Below are 19,098 nucleotides of genomic sequence, written 5' to 3' on the forward strand. Positions count from 1 at the left end.
GTTGATCAAAGAACTGACTCCATGGACAGACTGAGTGGTTCCCCAACATGGAAAAAATGTTAATGCTTTAAGACACTCCAGGCTCCCAAAAAAAGTATTGGTGGCCCACATCCAAACTAATCCAGATAATCTTGCCAATTCACTGAACACAAATAAGGGTGGGCTCATTCTGTTTTTGACAATGTAGATATGTTGTTAGCTAGTTTAAATATGTCAAAAATAAAGAAAGATATATATGTTATTATTGACATTTTGAAAAAATTGCACTGTGACATAGAAGTTATTCCAGAGATCTATCAGGATCTGTCAATATACTGGCCAATGCAGGTAATGCACTCTTACTGTGAGGACAATTTTCTTCATCCGAGCCGTCTCCACAATCATCAAACAGGTTACACCCAAAGTTGGAGTTGATGCATTTTCCATTTTTACACTGGAACTCCTGTTTGTCCAGGTCACAAGACTTTGGCTTGTGCAAATCTAAATCATAGGAAAGAACACAAGATAAATGGAATACTATGTCTGCAAACCAAAAGATACCATAAAGCAATTAAACACTCTTTACATTATTGAGTGTAAAAAAACATGACTTGCCACTTACCACAGTTCTCTTCATCTGTTCCATCTCCACAGTTATCAATCCCATCACAGACACGCCAGGTGCTCAGACACACCCGATCATTCCTGCAGCGGAACTGTCTATATGGTGGACAGCTAAACTTCACTGGTGCAGAAATCAACAAAAACACAGCAGAATGTCAAGAACAATGCACAAAACTTAAATATATTACTTAATGCTAATTACTAATCAGGCAAAGTCAATTCACGTCTTGTTTTGTCTTTAATCCAGCTCAAAGAGAACATTGTGTGACTGTAATCTGAACATGTAATTGTGCAGCTTAATGTACTGTTTTATTGCATTCAAAATTATTTCTTATCATGCACTAGCAAAAAAAAAAAAACCTTTTTATTTACATTTTCTAGCACCGGATTGGGTAATTTTTGCAAAGTTTGGTTTCACAGCATTTACTAAGCATCCTTGCATAGTAATAATTCACAGTCTAAACCCTTTCAAATCCCAAATAAATCCAATCATTCCCTGTATCTGCCCACCATGTCCTAAAGGAACATGGCAAATGACTGGTAGAACCAATTGTATCATTTAGGTATATTAAATTTGTACTTTCACATTCCTGGGTACAGCAAATTGTCCAACGTTAGTAAATACTTACAACATTCCTCTGGTCTCTCATCTGAATTGTCTCCACAGTCATCTTCTCCATCACATTTCCAAGCCAATGGTTTACACAGTGTATTGTTACACTGGAACTCGTCTAGAGGGCAGGTTCGGACTACTAAAGAGATACACCCATGATAAGTATCAAAACTAGAGATATAAAACATCCTTTCTTTTATCTTGATAACATTTTGGGGATTACTTTATTGAATATGTGAGAGCTTGTCATCATCACATGTATTAAATAAATCTCAATCACAGAGATCTGTATTACCAACACAATATAGAACAGTCAACATACAACTGCACCGTTTTTTAAATTTTAAATTTTTACTTGTTCCAACTAACATTAAAATGCTATTTTACTTTTATTCTTTTACTGGAGAGCTGTTCCCAACAATACTGTAATACCCCCTAGTGGCTCTGAGAACTAGTGAGAGATGCAAGGGACCCGGGAGACCAAAAAACTCCCAGAAGTAAAATTAGTGACATTATCATAAAATTAGTAATATTTTTACAGAGGTCACTGCTCAAATAGTGGCCAGAACAACTGAATTCAAATACAGGGCTACATCATCTTACTGGAAACAGGAACCTTAACCTATTATATTACCATATTACCATTTTTTTTACAGAATGTAAGTACAGACACATATTTTATTTTTCTTAAATATATAACACAGAAGTATTTTTACATAACAAGTTAATATGAAGAAAGTAACAGACGGATAGGAAAGGTATCTGAATGCAATGTTAAGCGTGGGTTGGTTCTTGTTGCATTATTTATCATGGAAAACACACTTAAGTCCTAGTTTAAGGCGGTTCACAAAATCATTACTAAATCCAACACTGAAATAAAAATATTACCAGGAGCACACTTACCCCTAGTACTGCAATTCATCTCATCACTTCCATCCATACAGTCAGCATCAGCATCGCAGTGCCAGCGGTGTGGAATACAGTGTCCATTGGAACACTGGAACTGGTCGGGCTCACACCTCAGTACACAATCTTTCTGTATGTAGGGAAAAAAGGGAACATGGTCAATCTGTTAAAACCTTGATATTACAAAATATTAGTAAACATCTGGAAGTATGATGATAATTTGGGGAGGCCTTGTGGTAATACGATCTATTTGCCTCTTTAACATAACCAAAATACTGAGATTTTGGTTATACTGGTCATTATTGTGAACCAAAAAACAGGAGGCCAAACTTTAGCATTAAAACAGTTCTGAGAGAATGCCAGTCACAAAATAATGAAAATATTATTGCACTGATCTTTCCCACCATCATTTTTGTGATAACTGCTCCATCCGCATTTAGCAAATTGTTAAGTTAACCCCCCCTAGCGTTACATTTTTTGCATGGAAATTTATTTTACATTGTAGGCCTATAATTCTTGGGCAAAACTCACCAAAATATGTCCAATATTTAGGATCGAAGAGGGGGGACACTGCCCGAGGACCTGCCGGGATCAGCAGGATGCCGGGGGATGCCAACGGAACAAGGTAAGTGGGTTTTTTTAAGTTTTAAGGGACCTCGAGTGTGACTAGGGACTACTGCTAGGGGGGCTAAAGAACATGTGCTGAGAGAGCTACTTAGCGGTCATTCTGATCCTTCAACTTCAGCACCTTCTTAGGCACTGACCAACACAAAGCATGAACTTTTAAATTGGGAAATCATGATCAGCACAGATCAGTGATTCAAATAACAAATAGCAAATGACTTTAAGAAATCCATTCCAGGTTTGCTGGATCACCCAGCTTTACTGATGAAAGTGTACCTTCTGCAACCTTGGGGAGCTTTAATACATCAGGGCCATAGTATTGAAGCCAATTGCAACCAAATAATAAACATTTTCAGGAGAGGTCATCACTGACAGGCTCAGTATTACTCTTAATACAGCATAGTTGCAAACAGGTGCTTACCTCATCTGAACCATCAATGCAGTCATGATCGCCATCACACTTCCATCTACCAGCAATACAGCGACCATTGGCACATGAAAATTCACTTTCTGAACACGGCCGTGGAGCTAAAAAATAAACAAATAGAAAATAATGTAAGAAGGTCCATTTTAAATTCAGTTAAGACTTTATCTATTAAAAAATGAAATAAAAACAGTATTGGTAACTCCGACTATAAAACGAAGAATAAGTACAAAAATTCAACAGAATTTTCAGGAAAGATTCTCATTCCCAGTTTTTTGATATATAACATTCAGCTTCTAGTTTAACTGCGGGCCAATTCACACCAGGGTGATCTCATTACATTGGCAGTCCATACATCTGATCTAGATACGTACTTGATGTATACACATAGTTAGGTTACCATGTAAATTGAGTAGCACCACATTGCACCAACACACAAACTGCACTCAGCCTGGGAGTTTAGCTCTTCTTAAAGTACAGATCATTCTTTCTGTATACAAATCAGAAATCACATCTGAACAGACGTAATTATGCTATTGTCTGTATATTTATTCTTCCTGTTCTGGGTTTTTCAGTAGACATGCTTGGGACACAATACACCAGGAGTAAATGAGCAAGGCAGGAAGCACACAGCAAAGGGACATAGAGGGAGCAGCATAGTTAGTTATGTGTATACGTAAAGATTGTTCTGCACCTACCTCTGGATGCCCCCAGGGAAGACAGTGTTAAAATGGAGAAAAACATAACATGAGGAGAAATGGAACAAACACAAGTACATATGTGAGAACAAAAGGTGAGATTCTATGCTGAAACAAAAGTTGTACACTCCAGACAGATGTGAATAGAGATGGACAGCTTTGTACAGTACATTTAATGAACAAGGTGTCAACAATGGGTGCATGTGATGCAGTGAGAAAGCAATGGAACCTGAAATACCAGGAGGAAAATGGCAACTTTTTAGAAACCTGATCTCTGGTTTTATATATCATATTGACAGGAAAGAAATTAGAAGCATTAGTCATGCTAGCCACAATCAAATCATTCCTAATATGTGGGAAAAAAAAACCAGAAACAAAAGGCATGGACATGATTGGTTGATACTGCCACACCTCTATATCCACATACAGATTTAACAATCAGGTCATTTACTTAGAAGTGTCTAGTAAGAAGGCTATTGTGTCTGCTTGTAACTGATGTTTATAAATCCCTTCACACAGTGAATGACTGAGCTGGTTTAGCAGTAATTGCCAATTTAATTCTAGTAAGATGCACATACTGCAGGTCTCCTCATCAGAGTTGTCTCCACAATCATTGTCATAGTCACACTGCCAGCGGCCAGGGACGCAGCGGTTGTTCTTGCAGCGGAACTGATAAGGTTCACATGTTCGTTCATCTGAGAAAAAAACAAATAAAGAAAACATCAGCTCTATTTACAGTATTTAACTATTTATAACCAGACAAGAAAAATAATAATTTTAGCAAAGAGATCCAATGAAACTATTGGTGATTCAAAATTATTATACCGCATTCCTCTTTGGGTTCATCTGAGCTATCTCCACAGTCATCTTCACCATCACATTTCCAGCGTGCGGGGATGCACCTTCCAGAGTCTTTACACCGGAATTCATCCACTCCACAGGTCATCTGAGCTGCAAAACAAGGAAAGCACAAAGCTCAACAAAGCCCCCCACAAAAAATGTGACACAGAGATATCCTGTAGGTGTTCTAATATCTGCTGAAAGCTTGATGCCAGGGGCTGAAATCAGAACAATTCAGTATAACAAAAACAACACGCTGCAGCTCCTGCTGTTATGATTGGCTGCGTTGGGACCACCCCCTCCTGATTTAGAAGCACAATGTAATGAAGTACTGGATACATACACTCACTATATGAGTTCTAAAGACTATAAGCATTGAAACTTCATTATCAGACATATTCATGAAAAGTGTATGACAAAGTGGCAATTTCACAAATAGGTTGCAGTTAAAATGGACAGATTACTTACCGAGAACAATAGGCAATGCTCACATAATTGCCTGAACCACTGCAGCTATTCCCCCCATGAGTACATGAATAAGGAAAGATGCATTCTATTTTATATAGGGAGAAGAGCTTTTTCAATACGCCTGTGAGTGATAACTAGCACCTATGATGCTCATTATCGCACAGGAGGTTATTTCACATGCGGACTATTATAAGAGATACTTGAAATATTGCCTGTGTATTGCAGACTATATGCAAATACCTTTTTTTTATGAACTGTTACTCATAGTAACCAGCTTCCTCGTGTTTTTTTTTTTTTCTTAAACCCTAAATGATGGCTTTAGGCAACTGTTTCATTTTTTTCTTTGTATCCCACCCCCTTATTTTCCTTTTCAGTATTGTGTTGCGGTGCTTTCAATTGTGTTTCAATTACTGAAAGTTCCTTACTGCAGTTATCGGGCTCATCAGATGCGTCCACACAGTCGTTGTCCCTGTCACACACCCAGACTCGGGGGATACATCTCTTGTTAATGGCACATTGGAACTGATTTGGAGCGCAGGTGACTTCAGCTGGAAAATTATAAAGAATTAAAATATTTTAGATGATACAGATAATTCATGCAAATGAAGATTATGCTGAGAAAAATAGTATTATCAAGGGTACATTGAATTAGAGGTAAAAATGCAGCACTGGGTATAAATCTCTAAGCGATATGCAGCACAATACTCATTAGACCTACCTAAGAGTTAAAGATATATTTAATATTCTCACACACAATCCAATGCACTCTGCTTAAACACTATGAAAGACAGAAAATACTGCAGGAGAAATTCAATAAAGCTTGAATCAAATCAAATAGAAAATATAGTCAGAACCCACAGGGTTTCTATTCCTATAATTCTTGTAATAAAGGCAAAGAACAGTACAAAGCCATGTCTCTGCTTTGCATACAGTGTTAGAACCAGAATATCCAGAGGCAATTTTTTTAATATTAGCTTAGGAATTATTGCACATGAAGAAACAGTACCAGCCTGGGTATTGTTAGTACTCTATATATTAATAGGTTTTATTCTAGATGTCTTTTGTTAACAGTGAGTGGTAGAGTGTCTATACTAAAAGTTAGCAATCAGTCCCCATCACGTAATGTATGTCTCCTCTATCAGTATACATTGAAGGGATGGGGGAGATAGTAAAGCTACGACTTTCCCCAAAGCCCTATTCCACCTTCATGTGCCTTCACATGCTGGTAAGGGATTTGCCCAAATCTTTACCTATTGACGAACCTAATGATTAGATAGATACCAAGCTAGATAGCTAAACCCCAGTAGATGGCACCATGTCCTCTTGTAAAATGTGTAACAAACAATTGGTAATGAAGAAACAAGAACTAGGTTTGCACTATACATATTGGGTGTAATTTATTATGGATTAACCAATTTACAAACAATTTTCAGCAGTACTGATATTTTTCTTGTAAGTTAAATATCTATTAAGTTATTAAATAAGTTAAAGCTTTATTTGATTCTAAGGCCAGGAAGCAGAGGTGGCACAGTTATTGTGGGGTTTTTTTTAAGAGAACAATTTATTAAACCAGTAAAGCTTTAAAAACCATGGATAGTTAGTAGGAAATTCTAGAAAACACCTTGGCCAGGGGGTATGGCTTTATAATTAAATTCATCGTGACCCTTAAAGTTTGAATCCTAACCCTTAATTTACAGACACAACTGACCAATAGATAGAAGCAAAAGGTCAATAATACTTTGATGCTGAACATGCCTTGCATAAAATTAACCTATGAAGTAATATACCAAAGCATTCGATGATAGGATATCTCAAGCATAAGCACAATTTGGCACCCAGATTTACATAACTAGGTTCCCTTTTAAAACATGGTCAGTCAATATGCTATAGACCAGGACCCTTGCCCTCTATGAGGTAGCAGCGGCCTAACAAATTGTCTACCAAGTCAGACCCAGACAATTAGCATGAAACATTAGCTTTTCCAACTGTGGAGATACAGATCTGACTTAGTATAAGGGCATATAAGGACTGCAGAGAAACCACTGCTTCAACAAAGAAAGTAAAGGGTCTGCTCTGAAGCTGCTGCAAAAACAAGACAAACTATAAAGCCTTAAGAAAAGTTTTTGTTTTCATGCACCAGAAATGTAATTAGAAGTCATAAGTGAAAGTTCAATTGAGGTTTAAGTTGTACAAAAATATTATGTGCATATGTGCACAAGCACAACTGATCTTTCATTGCACAGCCCCACCGTTTTTATATATAAAAAAAAATAAAAGCAGAAAAAATACAGCTCTTTTTATTCATAGTAAATGTCTCTAATGTACTATTATTTATATATGAATACCATGCATAGGGAGGGTGGACAATAATTTACCACTGCATAGACACTAATATCACTTAATTGAACTGCAATGATATTTATGGAATATGTGAGATATCAGCAAGAGACACTTACGACAATCCTTTTCATCATCTCCATCACCGCAGTTATCTTGACCATTGCAGCGGAAGATACCTGGTATGCAGCGATTAGTATTGGTGCACTTAAATTGGCTGGGCAGACACACATGAATATCTACAGGGAACAGAAATGGAAAATAAATAATGATGGAAATGCTTGTATCTAAATGATGTACTCTTGTAATAAAAAGTTTGGTGGTTGTAAGAATCACAGGTGAGGGAAATGTGGAAGTGTACTCCAGAAATCTACCAATTTATCAGCTTTATTATCCAAGCAGCTGATAGGCTATTTATAAAGAATCCCCATATTTCATGAAGTATTACTTTATATTGTGTTAAGTTCAAAAAATGTTAAAAATCTTTACAAATCATGAACAGCTATACAAGCAGGTGCAGGTTATTTTCTATCTGCACACATACTGTGCATAGCATTTCAAGACTTGTGAGCCAGACATTTAAACATAAAAAAACTAATGCACTCACCATATCTATGAACTGGTAAGCTGCAATTTAAAGTGCTTTTGTTCTTTTGTGTGTGTGTGTGTTTACAAATATATATATACACACATACACACACACTAAAACCTTTTTATTAGGACACAGAACATAGAACATTGAGTGTGAGCAGTATGTCTTGTATTTATAGGTAAAAGACATAGAATGCAAACAGTATGTTCTGTATTTATAAGTTAAAGGAAGCAGTGGGGACATAAATGTCCTAAATCCATATAAAAAAGAACTTTGTTTCCAAAATCCTAAAGAAGACAATCATGCAACTGTGCTAACAGTCTCACCGCAGTTGGCTTCATCTGAGTTGTCCTGGCAGTCATTGTCACCATCACAGATGAAGGCAGGATTGGTACAGATTCCAGTGGAGCATTGGAACTGTCCTGGGCGGCATTTGAAATCCGCTAAAGAAGAACAAAAAAAACTTTAACAGAGATATATGTATTTCACTCTGAGCTGAACATGGATAACTGCTTAAGATCCTTCTTTTTTCACAGTTATTTACCTCAATTTTAATTACAACATTATGTTTAGTAATTTAGCACAGCTACTCTTAAGAAACGAATGACTCAAAAGAGTCAGTTATGTGGAGATGTTTACTAGCAGAATTTGAATAAAAGCTTTGTTTCAAAAATGTTTTAGAATTTCAATGGGTCACTTCACAGAAAATGAGCATCTGTGATATAAATTAATGAAGTAAAACTAAATCAAACTACAAGGCAGAAAAAAGAAGTTATACATACGGCAGTCAGCAGGCTCATCTGATCGGTCCCCACAGTCATCCTCAGTGTCACACTTCCACCAGAATGGAATGCATTTGTCATTTTTACACACAAACTGAAAAAGGAAACAACATAATTATTACACGCCTTATGTTATGGAGACGAGTAGAAGAAAGGTATTAGCATAACAGAGGCAGAACTGTTGAGTCTGTAAAGGCAAAAGAAACATGTGGAATTATACATTATTTCAGAGATGTGAAAAAAATATTATTTCTGTAAAGGGATGTTATCAACTGCCACTGGCTGATACTTCATTATTCTGTAATCTGTAATGCCTGCTTTCAGAAAATAACTGAACAGCAATATAAATACAATGCCATCTATCACTATCCCTGTGTAGATATGGTAATGACCATCTGTTAACAGCTTTCTACAATAAAAAACTGATGCACTGCCACTTGTACTTTTGTTAACCAAGTGTATACAGTTAAGAAAAATATATGTATAATGGTAATTTAAATTAACCAAAATATAGTTAAGGTTACATGCAAGGAAAAGCAAAAGGTTCATTTTTTTTTACCCCAGAAGCACATACTTATTTTTCCTTCACTGAGTAAGCTGCTTTGGCTAATTACCAGCTGTCATATGAAGAGCCATAAAACAGAGCTAGGACTTGGTGATTGCTCCAGCACTGCCAGATAAAGGGAGTTGCATTGTCCTCAATACCTGATAGTACCTGGGCATAGCTTCATTCCTAGCAGATAATTGTACAGGTAAGAGGAGTAAAGAAAAGGTGAGTGTGTGTTGATGAGGGGAAGAAGATTAAAGCAAATGTGTTCCTTTTACCTACATCAAAGCACAGGTTTACTATAAATAAAAATGATACAGTGTTCTGCAGATAAAGCTTATCCTAACACTTTATACTAATAATGTTTAACCCAGAGAATGATCAACCCCAAATCTACTTACTTGGCTGGCAGTACAATTTGAGACGCAGGTCTTCCCATCAGCCCCAAGGTAGAAGTTAGTTGGACAAGCACACTTGTAACCTCCTTCAGGTGACAGAAGGCACAGATTACTGCATCCACCATTGTTAGTTTTGCAGGGGTGATTGGGTACTAAACAGGAAGATAGGTTCATTAAAATGAGACATGCTTAATATTGTATACTGTGGCAATATTTACAAACATAACAAAATACGCTGTGCTGCATCACAACACTCATTCGTATTACTCACTAACATGACACCATAAAAACCATTTTCCCCAAGTTAGAAACCTCTGGATAAGTATCAGCTAAAGTTCACAGATTGAATTGTAATCACTGCACTGCAATAAATGGGTTTGTGTTGAGTATATGAAGATTCTTACAATGGTTGCTTAACCTAATAAAAGTACATATTGTGCAGTTTACTATAATTACAGGATTAAACTATGTTGGGATTTTTATAGTCGCTGTGTAAAATATAATGTATTGGTATATATTACTCCAAGAAACACAAACAGCAGACATTTTTCTGCTGTTCACAGAAATTCAAAAAACAGTGCTGTGACCTAGGCTCAAATAAAGCACAAATATGCTGGAAAGCATTACAGTCTCTAAAATATAGAGTGGGAAAAAACACTTGGATCATAATTGAGAATGAAGGCCAGACTTGTTGGCAATCAACAACTGCCCAAATACTTGTTACAACAGTGATGGGGATTATGCAAGAGGATGCATTACAGCAGCAGCACAAAGACAAGCAAAATTTCAAGAAGATGGCAGGTTAAAAATTTGGCATGCCAAGCATGCCTCTACAGACCCACCCACACCTCTTGCCAATGGCTCAGGCTGGTGGCAATGAAGAGGTGTGGTAATAGGTTATTGGTACACATTTGGCTCTATCCAAGTATCATTTAAATGTCCATACCCTTGCTGGCCAGTGAGTATACATACATGTTTACATATGACATGTCAACTCCACATAAATAAAGCAGATGTCTAGTGAAAGGACAGCCCCAGAGTACTTACCATCAGGCTGTCGGTAGAGGTGGTAAATGTGTACGTCCATAGGACGATGTAAAGTGCTGATCAGCATGGTCTTGTTTGCTCCTGTGGTCTTGTGTGCTCGGTTAATTGACTTAGTCTCCCAATCTGTCCAATATATGTAATCTTCAAAGAGTGTCAATGCAAAGATGTGTGGGATATCTTGGCTGAGTACTGCAAGGAAGGGAAAGGTGAACTTTATAAAGACCAAGAACAGGGATAAATAACTGCAGAATCTTACATTTTTTAAAATGTGCAACCAAAGATCATGTTTTTTATGTTTAAAAAAAAAACTTAACTAATACCATATTGTCACCAAAAATAACATAAGAGTAATTCTGCATATATGGTTGCCAACTGGAAACAACTAGCAAATGAGGTTGTGATCGTCAACGATAAAAGTAAATTTTAAGGTGCAGGATAGCTATTCTTATAAATAATGACATTTATTTCCTTCACTGCAAGGAACAGTTGAAAGGTGCTTCACTGAGATTTTTGACAGCTTTGACCTTTTCCTACATGTTTGTTACCAAGATAATAAATATATATCCTTGGAGAGGAATTACAAATTGTATTGCACCACAAGACCTATTTTTTAACAAGTGTCATACTTTAACACAAATCAATTTACCTGTGTGCCGGTTGCTACCATCAAGATTGGCAAACTGAATGTAATCCTCTCTGGCATCAGCCCAGTATATTCTGCTGTTGACATAGTCCAGTGTTAAGCCATTGGGCCATGTTATCTTGCTGTCAACGATGATACTGCGGTTGGTGCCATCCATACCAATCTTGCCAATCAAGGAGTTGTCTCCCCAGTCTGTCCAATATAGATAGCTGGGGAAACAAAGCATGGCAGTCAGTAATGTGTTCGCATGCAAACGGCTGATTCTTTATATATTACAGGAAATAACTTACCCATGTTTTACATCTACCACCAAAGCACGTGGCTCTCTCAGACCAGAGTTCACCAGCACTGTACGATAAGCCCCATTTAGTTTGGAAACCTCAATAGTGTCCCTTCCTTTGTCACACCAGTACAGGTTACCTCCCACCCAGTCCACTGCCAGTCCATCGGGATTGCTGAGTCCAGTACGATGCAGAACCTGTGGTAAAGAAGTAGATCTTAATGGTCTTTCAAACAATAAAGCACAAAAGACAAATTCAAAGGGAAACATTATGCAGTATAACACAAAGCATCAAAATATATTGTTCTGACACTAAAGTTTTAGACACAGATAAGAAACTGATATTTATACTAATTCATATTTTTAATTCAGTTTCATTTATGTTACATTACTGAGATTTTTTAATCTACATTTATTAACATATTTATATACTACGCTATCTTGATCACAACTGACTTGTCCTTCATTGTTTATACCACGCAATAAATACCTGAACATTGCTGCCATTGATATGCATGCGGCGGATCATGCTTCCCTGGGTGGTGACATCAGTCCAGTATATCATCTCCTCTCGGTAATCAAAGTCTAATGCAACAGCATTATTCAAACCCTATAAAAACAGAATAGTTGGTATGATAACTTGGGGGTAGCAATCAGTGTGGCACTTTAATAACACAAATAACAAATCTGCCTGAACTTTTTTAGCAGAAGGAGTGCATTACCATAGGATGAAATATTTTCTACAAAAGTCTAATGGAGGCACCAAACCTAGAAAAGGGTAATGGATATTTTAAATCTGTTGCAAGTGTTTCCAACCTAGCAGAAAAGCACCAGGTAGCTATACAATAAAGCTGTAAAGAATAATAGTGAGTCAAAAATACAGTATCACTGGAGTTACGGGATAACAAAAAATTGGTAAATTGGTAATAGACTTGCTGGATACATAAAGGGAACAGCAGGCACAAGGTCTTTTGTTTATGTGTGGGAAGACCAGTAATCAAGACAATGTGGACTTATGAAATAGAAGTAGTAAAGGGTAATAAGAACACCAGCACCGTAAGTTTATAGTGTAAAAAAAAAAAAAAAAATATATATATATATATATATATATATATATATATATATAATATATATACACATACATTGTATTAGGTCTGCCTTTCACAAAACTGAAGATGGCAAAAGTCATTCGGTTTCATGTAGTGAATCAAGAACACTGGAGAATGTGCTAGACATCTATACTATTACTCACACTAAGGAATATTCACAAAGGCCACTTTCCAACACCCCTCAGCTAGAGCAAAGTTCTCCATCAAAACTGACACTGAAAGCTCCCCAGGGAATCTGTCCTGAATTAATATAGTTAACACTGACTGACTTAGCTTACGTCCAAAAAGTTTAAATCAATAAGGCTTGTCATCCCTAGTTCCTGATCAAATTTCTTTACTGGTAAAAGATCACCGATAATTACCTAGGTATGTACAAATGAAAATATCCAAAAATAATACTGCTTCCTTGCATACAAAAAAGGAAGTCCTCCCCACTGAAACTTTTCACCCGCTGTTAGTGGTTATTTGCAGTTCTCAAGAGTGTATTGCTGGTGTGTCTGCAAGGGATCAGTATTGTGTGGCCTTACTATTTTGATATGTACATTAAGAAAATAGGACAGAAGTTTCTGGCACTGGTGGATTAAGGGAAAGAGGTGCATGACCTCAGAGTGGTTTCAAGGATTTGTGTATGTACAGTCTAAAAATCATTAGTTGGTCTAAAAATGAAATTTTTGCCATTAGGATGACTCCTTTCAGGTCTTACCTGCTTTATTAGTGTGTAATTTGTGCCTCCCAAACTCAGCTTGCGCAGGTAGTACCGGTTAGCAAAAATTAAGAATGGTTCTTCAACTAAGGAAATAAAAATAAAAACCACGTTAAACATAATGTGAATTTTCATAGAAAAAAAATACTCAAACTGCTTAAAAGAACAATTTGTTTTTTTTACATAAGCCGAATCATCCACTCTCAAACTGTAAAGATGTGCTTCTGCTGGTGGAGATCAGCAACAAGAGGCTGAGTCTAACCTGCAGAGTGAAGTTGGTACTGTATTTTGTAAGGCTACAAAGTGGGTAGAAATTTTTGAGATAATAAAGGGCAGTGCGAGATGTGCAATGGCCTCGGAATGTAGCATAGGCCAGCGGTCGCCAACCAGTGTAGTTCACAAGAAAATTTTGGTGGTCCATGGCTCTGGCCAGTGCGACCCCGCCAGCGCAGTCAAGAGAAGGAACCCGCTGGGGGGGGGCACAGCCATGGCCACAAACTACGTCTACCGTACAGATTGTAGGCTCAGGGTGGGTTCTGTCTCTGGTCACAACCCGCCCACTCTTGGGTTCTGGCATTATGACATCACTCTGGGGGAAGTTTCTTCCCCTCTAAGTGACACATGTCTCCCCGCGCATGCGTGGTCCTAAGTCCATGCATTTAGTGGTCCTAGGTCCATGCATTTAGAGGTCTGATAAGATTGGCAACCACTGGCATAGACAAATAGAGAACAGAAAAAAAATGTATAAAAAGTTACAAAATTGGGTCATAAAAGAGAAAAGGACAACGTGGCAAGGCAGCACAGTGGCTTGCAGTGGATATTTAGGTATCATTGTGAGAATAGTATCTGTATCTACAGTGTCCTCTCCATATGAACATGATCAATTATTTTGGGTGGCAATCATCTGAACTGTGCATGTAGTTTAAGACTCCAACTGCCTGACACTATTTATCACCTTCTTGCAGTGCAAAAATGGTTCGATCTCTGGAGTCATTGCTTGAATTTGGGAATATTGCATGCTTTTCAAGGCTTTCTTTTACCATAAAATGAAATTCTAACTTATATTTACCAAACCTGCTCTTCAAAGCAGCCATTGTCGGAATGAGCAATTAAAAACAATCCCCCTCCCCCCCATCTTCACGTACCAATCATTAAATTCAGCTTACAGGCTTACTTTCATAGTGGACTCACCTCCTGCAGAACCAACCACCTTGCAGCTGGTAGGGTCATCAGGTCTCAATTCATAGCCCTCCACACAGAGACAGCGATAGCTACCAATTGTGTTGATGCACTTCTGGCTGCAGGGGTAAGTGGATGTGCATTCATCAATGTCCACACAAGTTTTACCATCATCCTTTAGCCGGAATCCAGGACGGCATCTGCACTGCACGGGTTACAAGAAACATCAATAGCATTAAGAAACTCCCAGCTGGTTAAATAGTAACACAAATATAACATAACAGGATGTGTACCTTGTAACCAATTTTGAGATCTTCGCACTCCTGGCTGCAGCCACTCATCCTCTTATTTAGACACTCATTGACAAAACAGTTCCGTTCATCTGAGCCATCACCACAGTCATTGTTATTGTCACACAGTAGATGCTCTGGGATACACTTGCCATTCTTACACTGGTAAAATGTCTCATTACATTTGCCTTCTGTAATGATAAAACATAACCATTTAGCAGAGAATGTTAAAAAAATGTAACATCTTCCTTTGTGGTGTAAGAATAATATAAATGGATTTATTATAGCACGGCCAGAGGCACTTATTATATCATGTACCATACACACAGAAAGTCCTGCACAGGATATATTAATGAAGCATACAGATGACTGTTTTGCCTTTTAACAGAAAGGTAAAAGCAGACAACTTGTGTTGATGAATTAGGAAAACTGCTTTAAGAAAAGTCCTTCTTTTCTGCCACAAGATGTCCTCAGTCTTCTGAGTCAAATGATGGCCAGCACCATTCAACGCGGTTCACCTGGATCCAGGCTGCTAAAGACCTGTCCCCCATCGGTGGCACAAACTAATGCCGTAAGGGTAACAGATGTATGTATTATACAAAGATTTTGCTCTGATTTGTGAGCGGCCACAAAATTCAAGACAAAATTACAATGGTATTGAACAGATAAAGGTTTGAGAAACACCAAGTTATATATACCCATGTAATATTTCCCTATCACTTCAGTCTAACCTGTGCTTGTACAGCGTGGATTTTTGGGAGCCTCATCTGATTTATCATGGCAATCAAACTCGCCATCACATTCCCATTGCTTGTTACGTAAACAGCGGCCATTGGCACAACGGAATTCATCAGGCCCACATGTGGGATATTCTGTACAGAAAATTAAAAAAAACAAGAAACATAAATAAAGATAAATAAAGATATATAACTTAGATAAAATGAATCTGCAGGTATTGGTAGCAATCTTATATACATGGTACATTCAATGGTCACAAATAACTCACCACACTCTGCAGATTCATCAGAGCCATCACTACAGTCAGCATCATGGTCACACACAAACTGCTTAGGGATACACTGCCGATTCTGACACATGAATTCCTTGGCGTCACAGGTGTTGTTGAAAACTAAAAAAGAGAATTTAACAAAAATCCAAAATATAATGTTATAATTATATTATGTAAGATGATTTAATGTAATACTGAATATAATATATAGTTTTTTTTTTCATAAAGGGAATAATTATAGAACAATGAGATAATTTGCAGGTTAAGACCAATCACAAAAGTAAAAATCCTTGCTCATGTATTTGAATTTAAAGTGAACCTATTTACAAGTTTACATTTAAAAGTAAGAATCCTGATAAATACCTGACATCATGGTGCACCTTCATACTTGCATTATCTAGCAAACCTATTCTACAGACCCTTTAATGTTCATTTTGTTACTTGAGCCTTGACTTCTGGGCTATGAACCACTGCTCCTTGTCTAATAGGAGTGCCTTCAACGCCCCCTAAACATTTTTACTAAAACAGTGGAATTTGGGACAACTGGTCAGAGATCAAAAGTCAACATAATACTAGGCACATTGAAGGAAAATAAAGAGAGAGATTGATTTGCTTTTAGCTCCCGTAATGACAAAACACATACACCAGCTGTCACTACCATTTAGAATAATAAGGTTTTTACTTACTACAACCAGCTTGGACACTCTCATCTGACCCATCACTACAATCTTTATCTCCATCACAGAGCCACCGGCGTGGGACACAGACATTAGTACTGGGACATTGGTAGGATTCAGGGCTACAAGTGGCAGATTCTGGAACAGAAAAAAGTGTTTAGATTTACAGATATTAACTAATGAGTACACTAAAAACAAAATGTGAAGTAGATAACTTACGACAGCGGGCGTCCTCATCGGATTTGTCTCCACAGTCATCGGAGCCATCACACACCCAGTGTTTAGAGATACAACGATGATTGTTGCATTCAAACTGCATGGATGTACAGAACTTGTCTGGGAAAAGAAAGAAATATAATGACAGATCCATAAACTAATAAAGAAGACTTATGTATTTTTTATGAATATACAGTATTATGTTTTCTCTTTTACAGCCTTTTTTAAAGTTTTTCTTTCCATAAGGATGACACAATCTGGGGTCAGCATGAAAGGACAGTCTTACTGTTAGGAGAAGGAATGCTGCAACACAGATCAGAGGCAATATATGGCCAGCGCAAGGGTGGGCTATCTAAAACACTGCACAGGGAACAACAAATCATGAAAACATCTTACAGTATGGCCTTAAAGCATATCTTTATGACCTATGCACAGAACAATTATTCAGATTGGGAAATTAGGCTTCATACTCAGATGAATAAATTATTAAGTTTTTTGAAACTAGAAACAGCAATGCAACTTTTATTACTGAAAGGTCACAATGGTATTCATATTTCCCTCATTATTTGTTTCCTTCAATTACATATTTAAATGCAAAATTTGGCAAAGTTTATCATTGAATGAATTCGATGTGTAATTTAAATCTAAGATTTTCAGACTTATTTATGGTCTTCCTTTATCATGTATTGACAGACTTATCATAAAACAGATACTTACCACAGTGACTCTCGTCTTCACCATCATCACAATCATTCTCTTTATCACAAGTCCAACTCATAGGAATGCAGCGTCCATTTGAACAGGCAAAGTAATTTACTGAGCATTTTGACTTCTGAATACCTGAGTGGTAAAAATGTCATTTGAATCCTTTTTAACTTATTGTAAAACCTCTTTTTTAAATACATAATAGTTATATTATTGGAATGGTGATATTACTGGTTAGACCCTATACCTGTACCCATCTCTCCAGCTCCTTTCACAATACCATACTCTGCGCTCCAGCTTACTGTTCACTCCATCTCTCTATAATACCCCTTCTTCCCAACTTTAACTCCACCCTAATCACATCTTAAGAGCTGCCTCAAACATACTCTAGTAGCATTAAAATGCCAAAAAATAAATTATTGGTGGAGATCACATGTTCCCCCATTGCCCATAAACACTAACACTAGGTTTTTTGAAGTGGCAACCACAGAGCAGTGGGATGCATTGGAGAATATAAAATGCTTGGGAGGAGGGCTTTACACAGATAGGAATACTAATGCAAAGTTAAATTAGGTCTTAGTGGAAAGCCATCTGCGTTAGCAGTTACTGCAATATAGAATGGCTCCACAAAATAAAAGCATTACCTGGGCAGTTCATCTCATCTGTGAAGTCACCACAGTCATTTGAGCCATCGCAGACCCAGCTGGATGCATAGCACAAGGAGGTCTTCTCACATTTCTGAAAAGTTGTTCCTTTCACTCCCAATTTGAAGAAACTGCTGCAGTCAGTGATGTCTGGGGAATTAGGAATAGGAAAAAATTAGAATAGGCTAAGCTCAATGTCACTGTAGACAAACAAAGGAAAGAATTAAATGGATCTAAAATATGAGAATGCTAGAAGTATTTTTTATTTCCCAATAGCTTTATGGTGTGCTACATTATATAACACACCAAATGACAGTGAATCAACTAAATATGTTCAATTATAATAAAGTTTGCTGTTGTCTTTTTGCTAAAATCACATACAAAACAGTTTACTTAGAAAACTCCATTTCACATATTTCCAGTGCGATCAGGCATATACACATGTTATTGTGGAAGGGGCAAACACCTGTACTTTTTGCAATAAGCACTTGCCTGAATTGGTAAAGTTTAAAGTGTGACTTTAGTTCCACTTTAAAAGCAATACATTAAGGCATATGCAATATATTAAAACTGGTAAAGCAGAATTCCAGGCATAAAAAAGGGCACATATGAATTCAGCTTTGTAGTCATTAAAAACAATTTTCATGCAAGCACTTTATGTTCCTGAATCTGACTTGGTATCTGTCTCCTGCAGTTTACTGTATAGTCAGTAAAGCAAAGCTCAGAGAGAAATGAGCAGCCAACCAAGTGTGCAGCAGTACAAG

General features: G+C 37.2%; 1 protein-coding gene across 1 annotated transcript in view; it reads right to left on the bottom strand.

The window, feature by feature from the left end:
* The window catches only part of LRP1 (LDL receptor related protein 1), a 181,681-nt gene that overhangs the window by 14,847 nt on the left and 147,736 nt on the right, over positions 1-19,098 (bottom strand). Inside the window, exons 49-73 of the mRNA XM_072398352.1 lie at positions 18,335-18,484; positions 17,703-17,825; positions 16,989-17,105; positions 16,779-16,907; positions 16,090-16,212; positions 15,815-15,955; positions 15,087-15,274; positions 14,806-14,998; positions 13,615-13,700; positions 12,293-12,412; positions 11,813-12,000; positions 11,526-11,731; positions 10,880-11,068; positions 9,836-9,984; positions 8,888-8,981; positions 8,432-8,548; positions 7,633-7,752; positions 5,602-5,724; positions 4,694-4,819; positions 4,447-4,563; positions 3,168-3,274; positions 2,120-2,252; positions 1,233-1,355; positions 602-724; positions 343-480 (exon numbers count right to left, since the gene is read on the bottom strand). Coding sequence (XP_072254453.1) covers positions 343-480; positions 602-724; positions 1,233-1,355; positions 2,120-2,252; positions 3,168-3,274; positions 4,447-4,563; positions 4,694-4,819; positions 5,602-5,724; positions 7,633-7,752; positions 8,432-8,548; positions 8,888-8,981; positions 9,836-9,984; positions 10,880-11,068; positions 11,526-11,731; positions 11,813-12,000; positions 12,293-12,412; positions 13,615-13,700; positions 14,806-14,998; positions 15,087-15,274; positions 15,815-15,955; positions 16,090-16,212; positions 16,779-16,907; positions 16,989-17,105; positions 17,703-17,825; positions 18,335-18,484 — 3,423 coding nt within the window. The remainder of the gene's footprint in view (positions 1-342; positions 481-601; positions 725-1,232; positions 1,356-2,119; positions 2,253-3,167; positions 3,275-4,446; positions 4,564-4,693; positions 4,820-5,601; positions 5,725-7,632; positions 7,753-8,431; positions 8,549-8,887; positions 8,982-9,835; positions 9,985-10,879; positions 11,069-11,525; positions 11,732-11,812; positions 12,001-12,292; positions 12,413-13,614; positions 13,701-14,805; positions 14,999-15,086; positions 15,275-15,814; positions 15,956-16,089; positions 16,213-16,778; positions 16,908-16,988; positions 17,106-17,702; positions 17,826-18,334; positions 18,485-19,098) is intronic.

Source organism: Pyxicephalus adspersus, chromosome 1 (genome assembly GCF_032062135.1).
Source record: "Pyxicephalus adspersus chromosome 1, UCB_Pads_2.0, whole genome shotgun sequence".
In the NCBI taxonomy this organism is placed as follows: domain Eukaryota; kingdom Metazoa; phylum Chordata; class Amphibia; order Anura; family Pyxicephalidae; genus Pyxicephalus; species Pyxicephalus adspersus.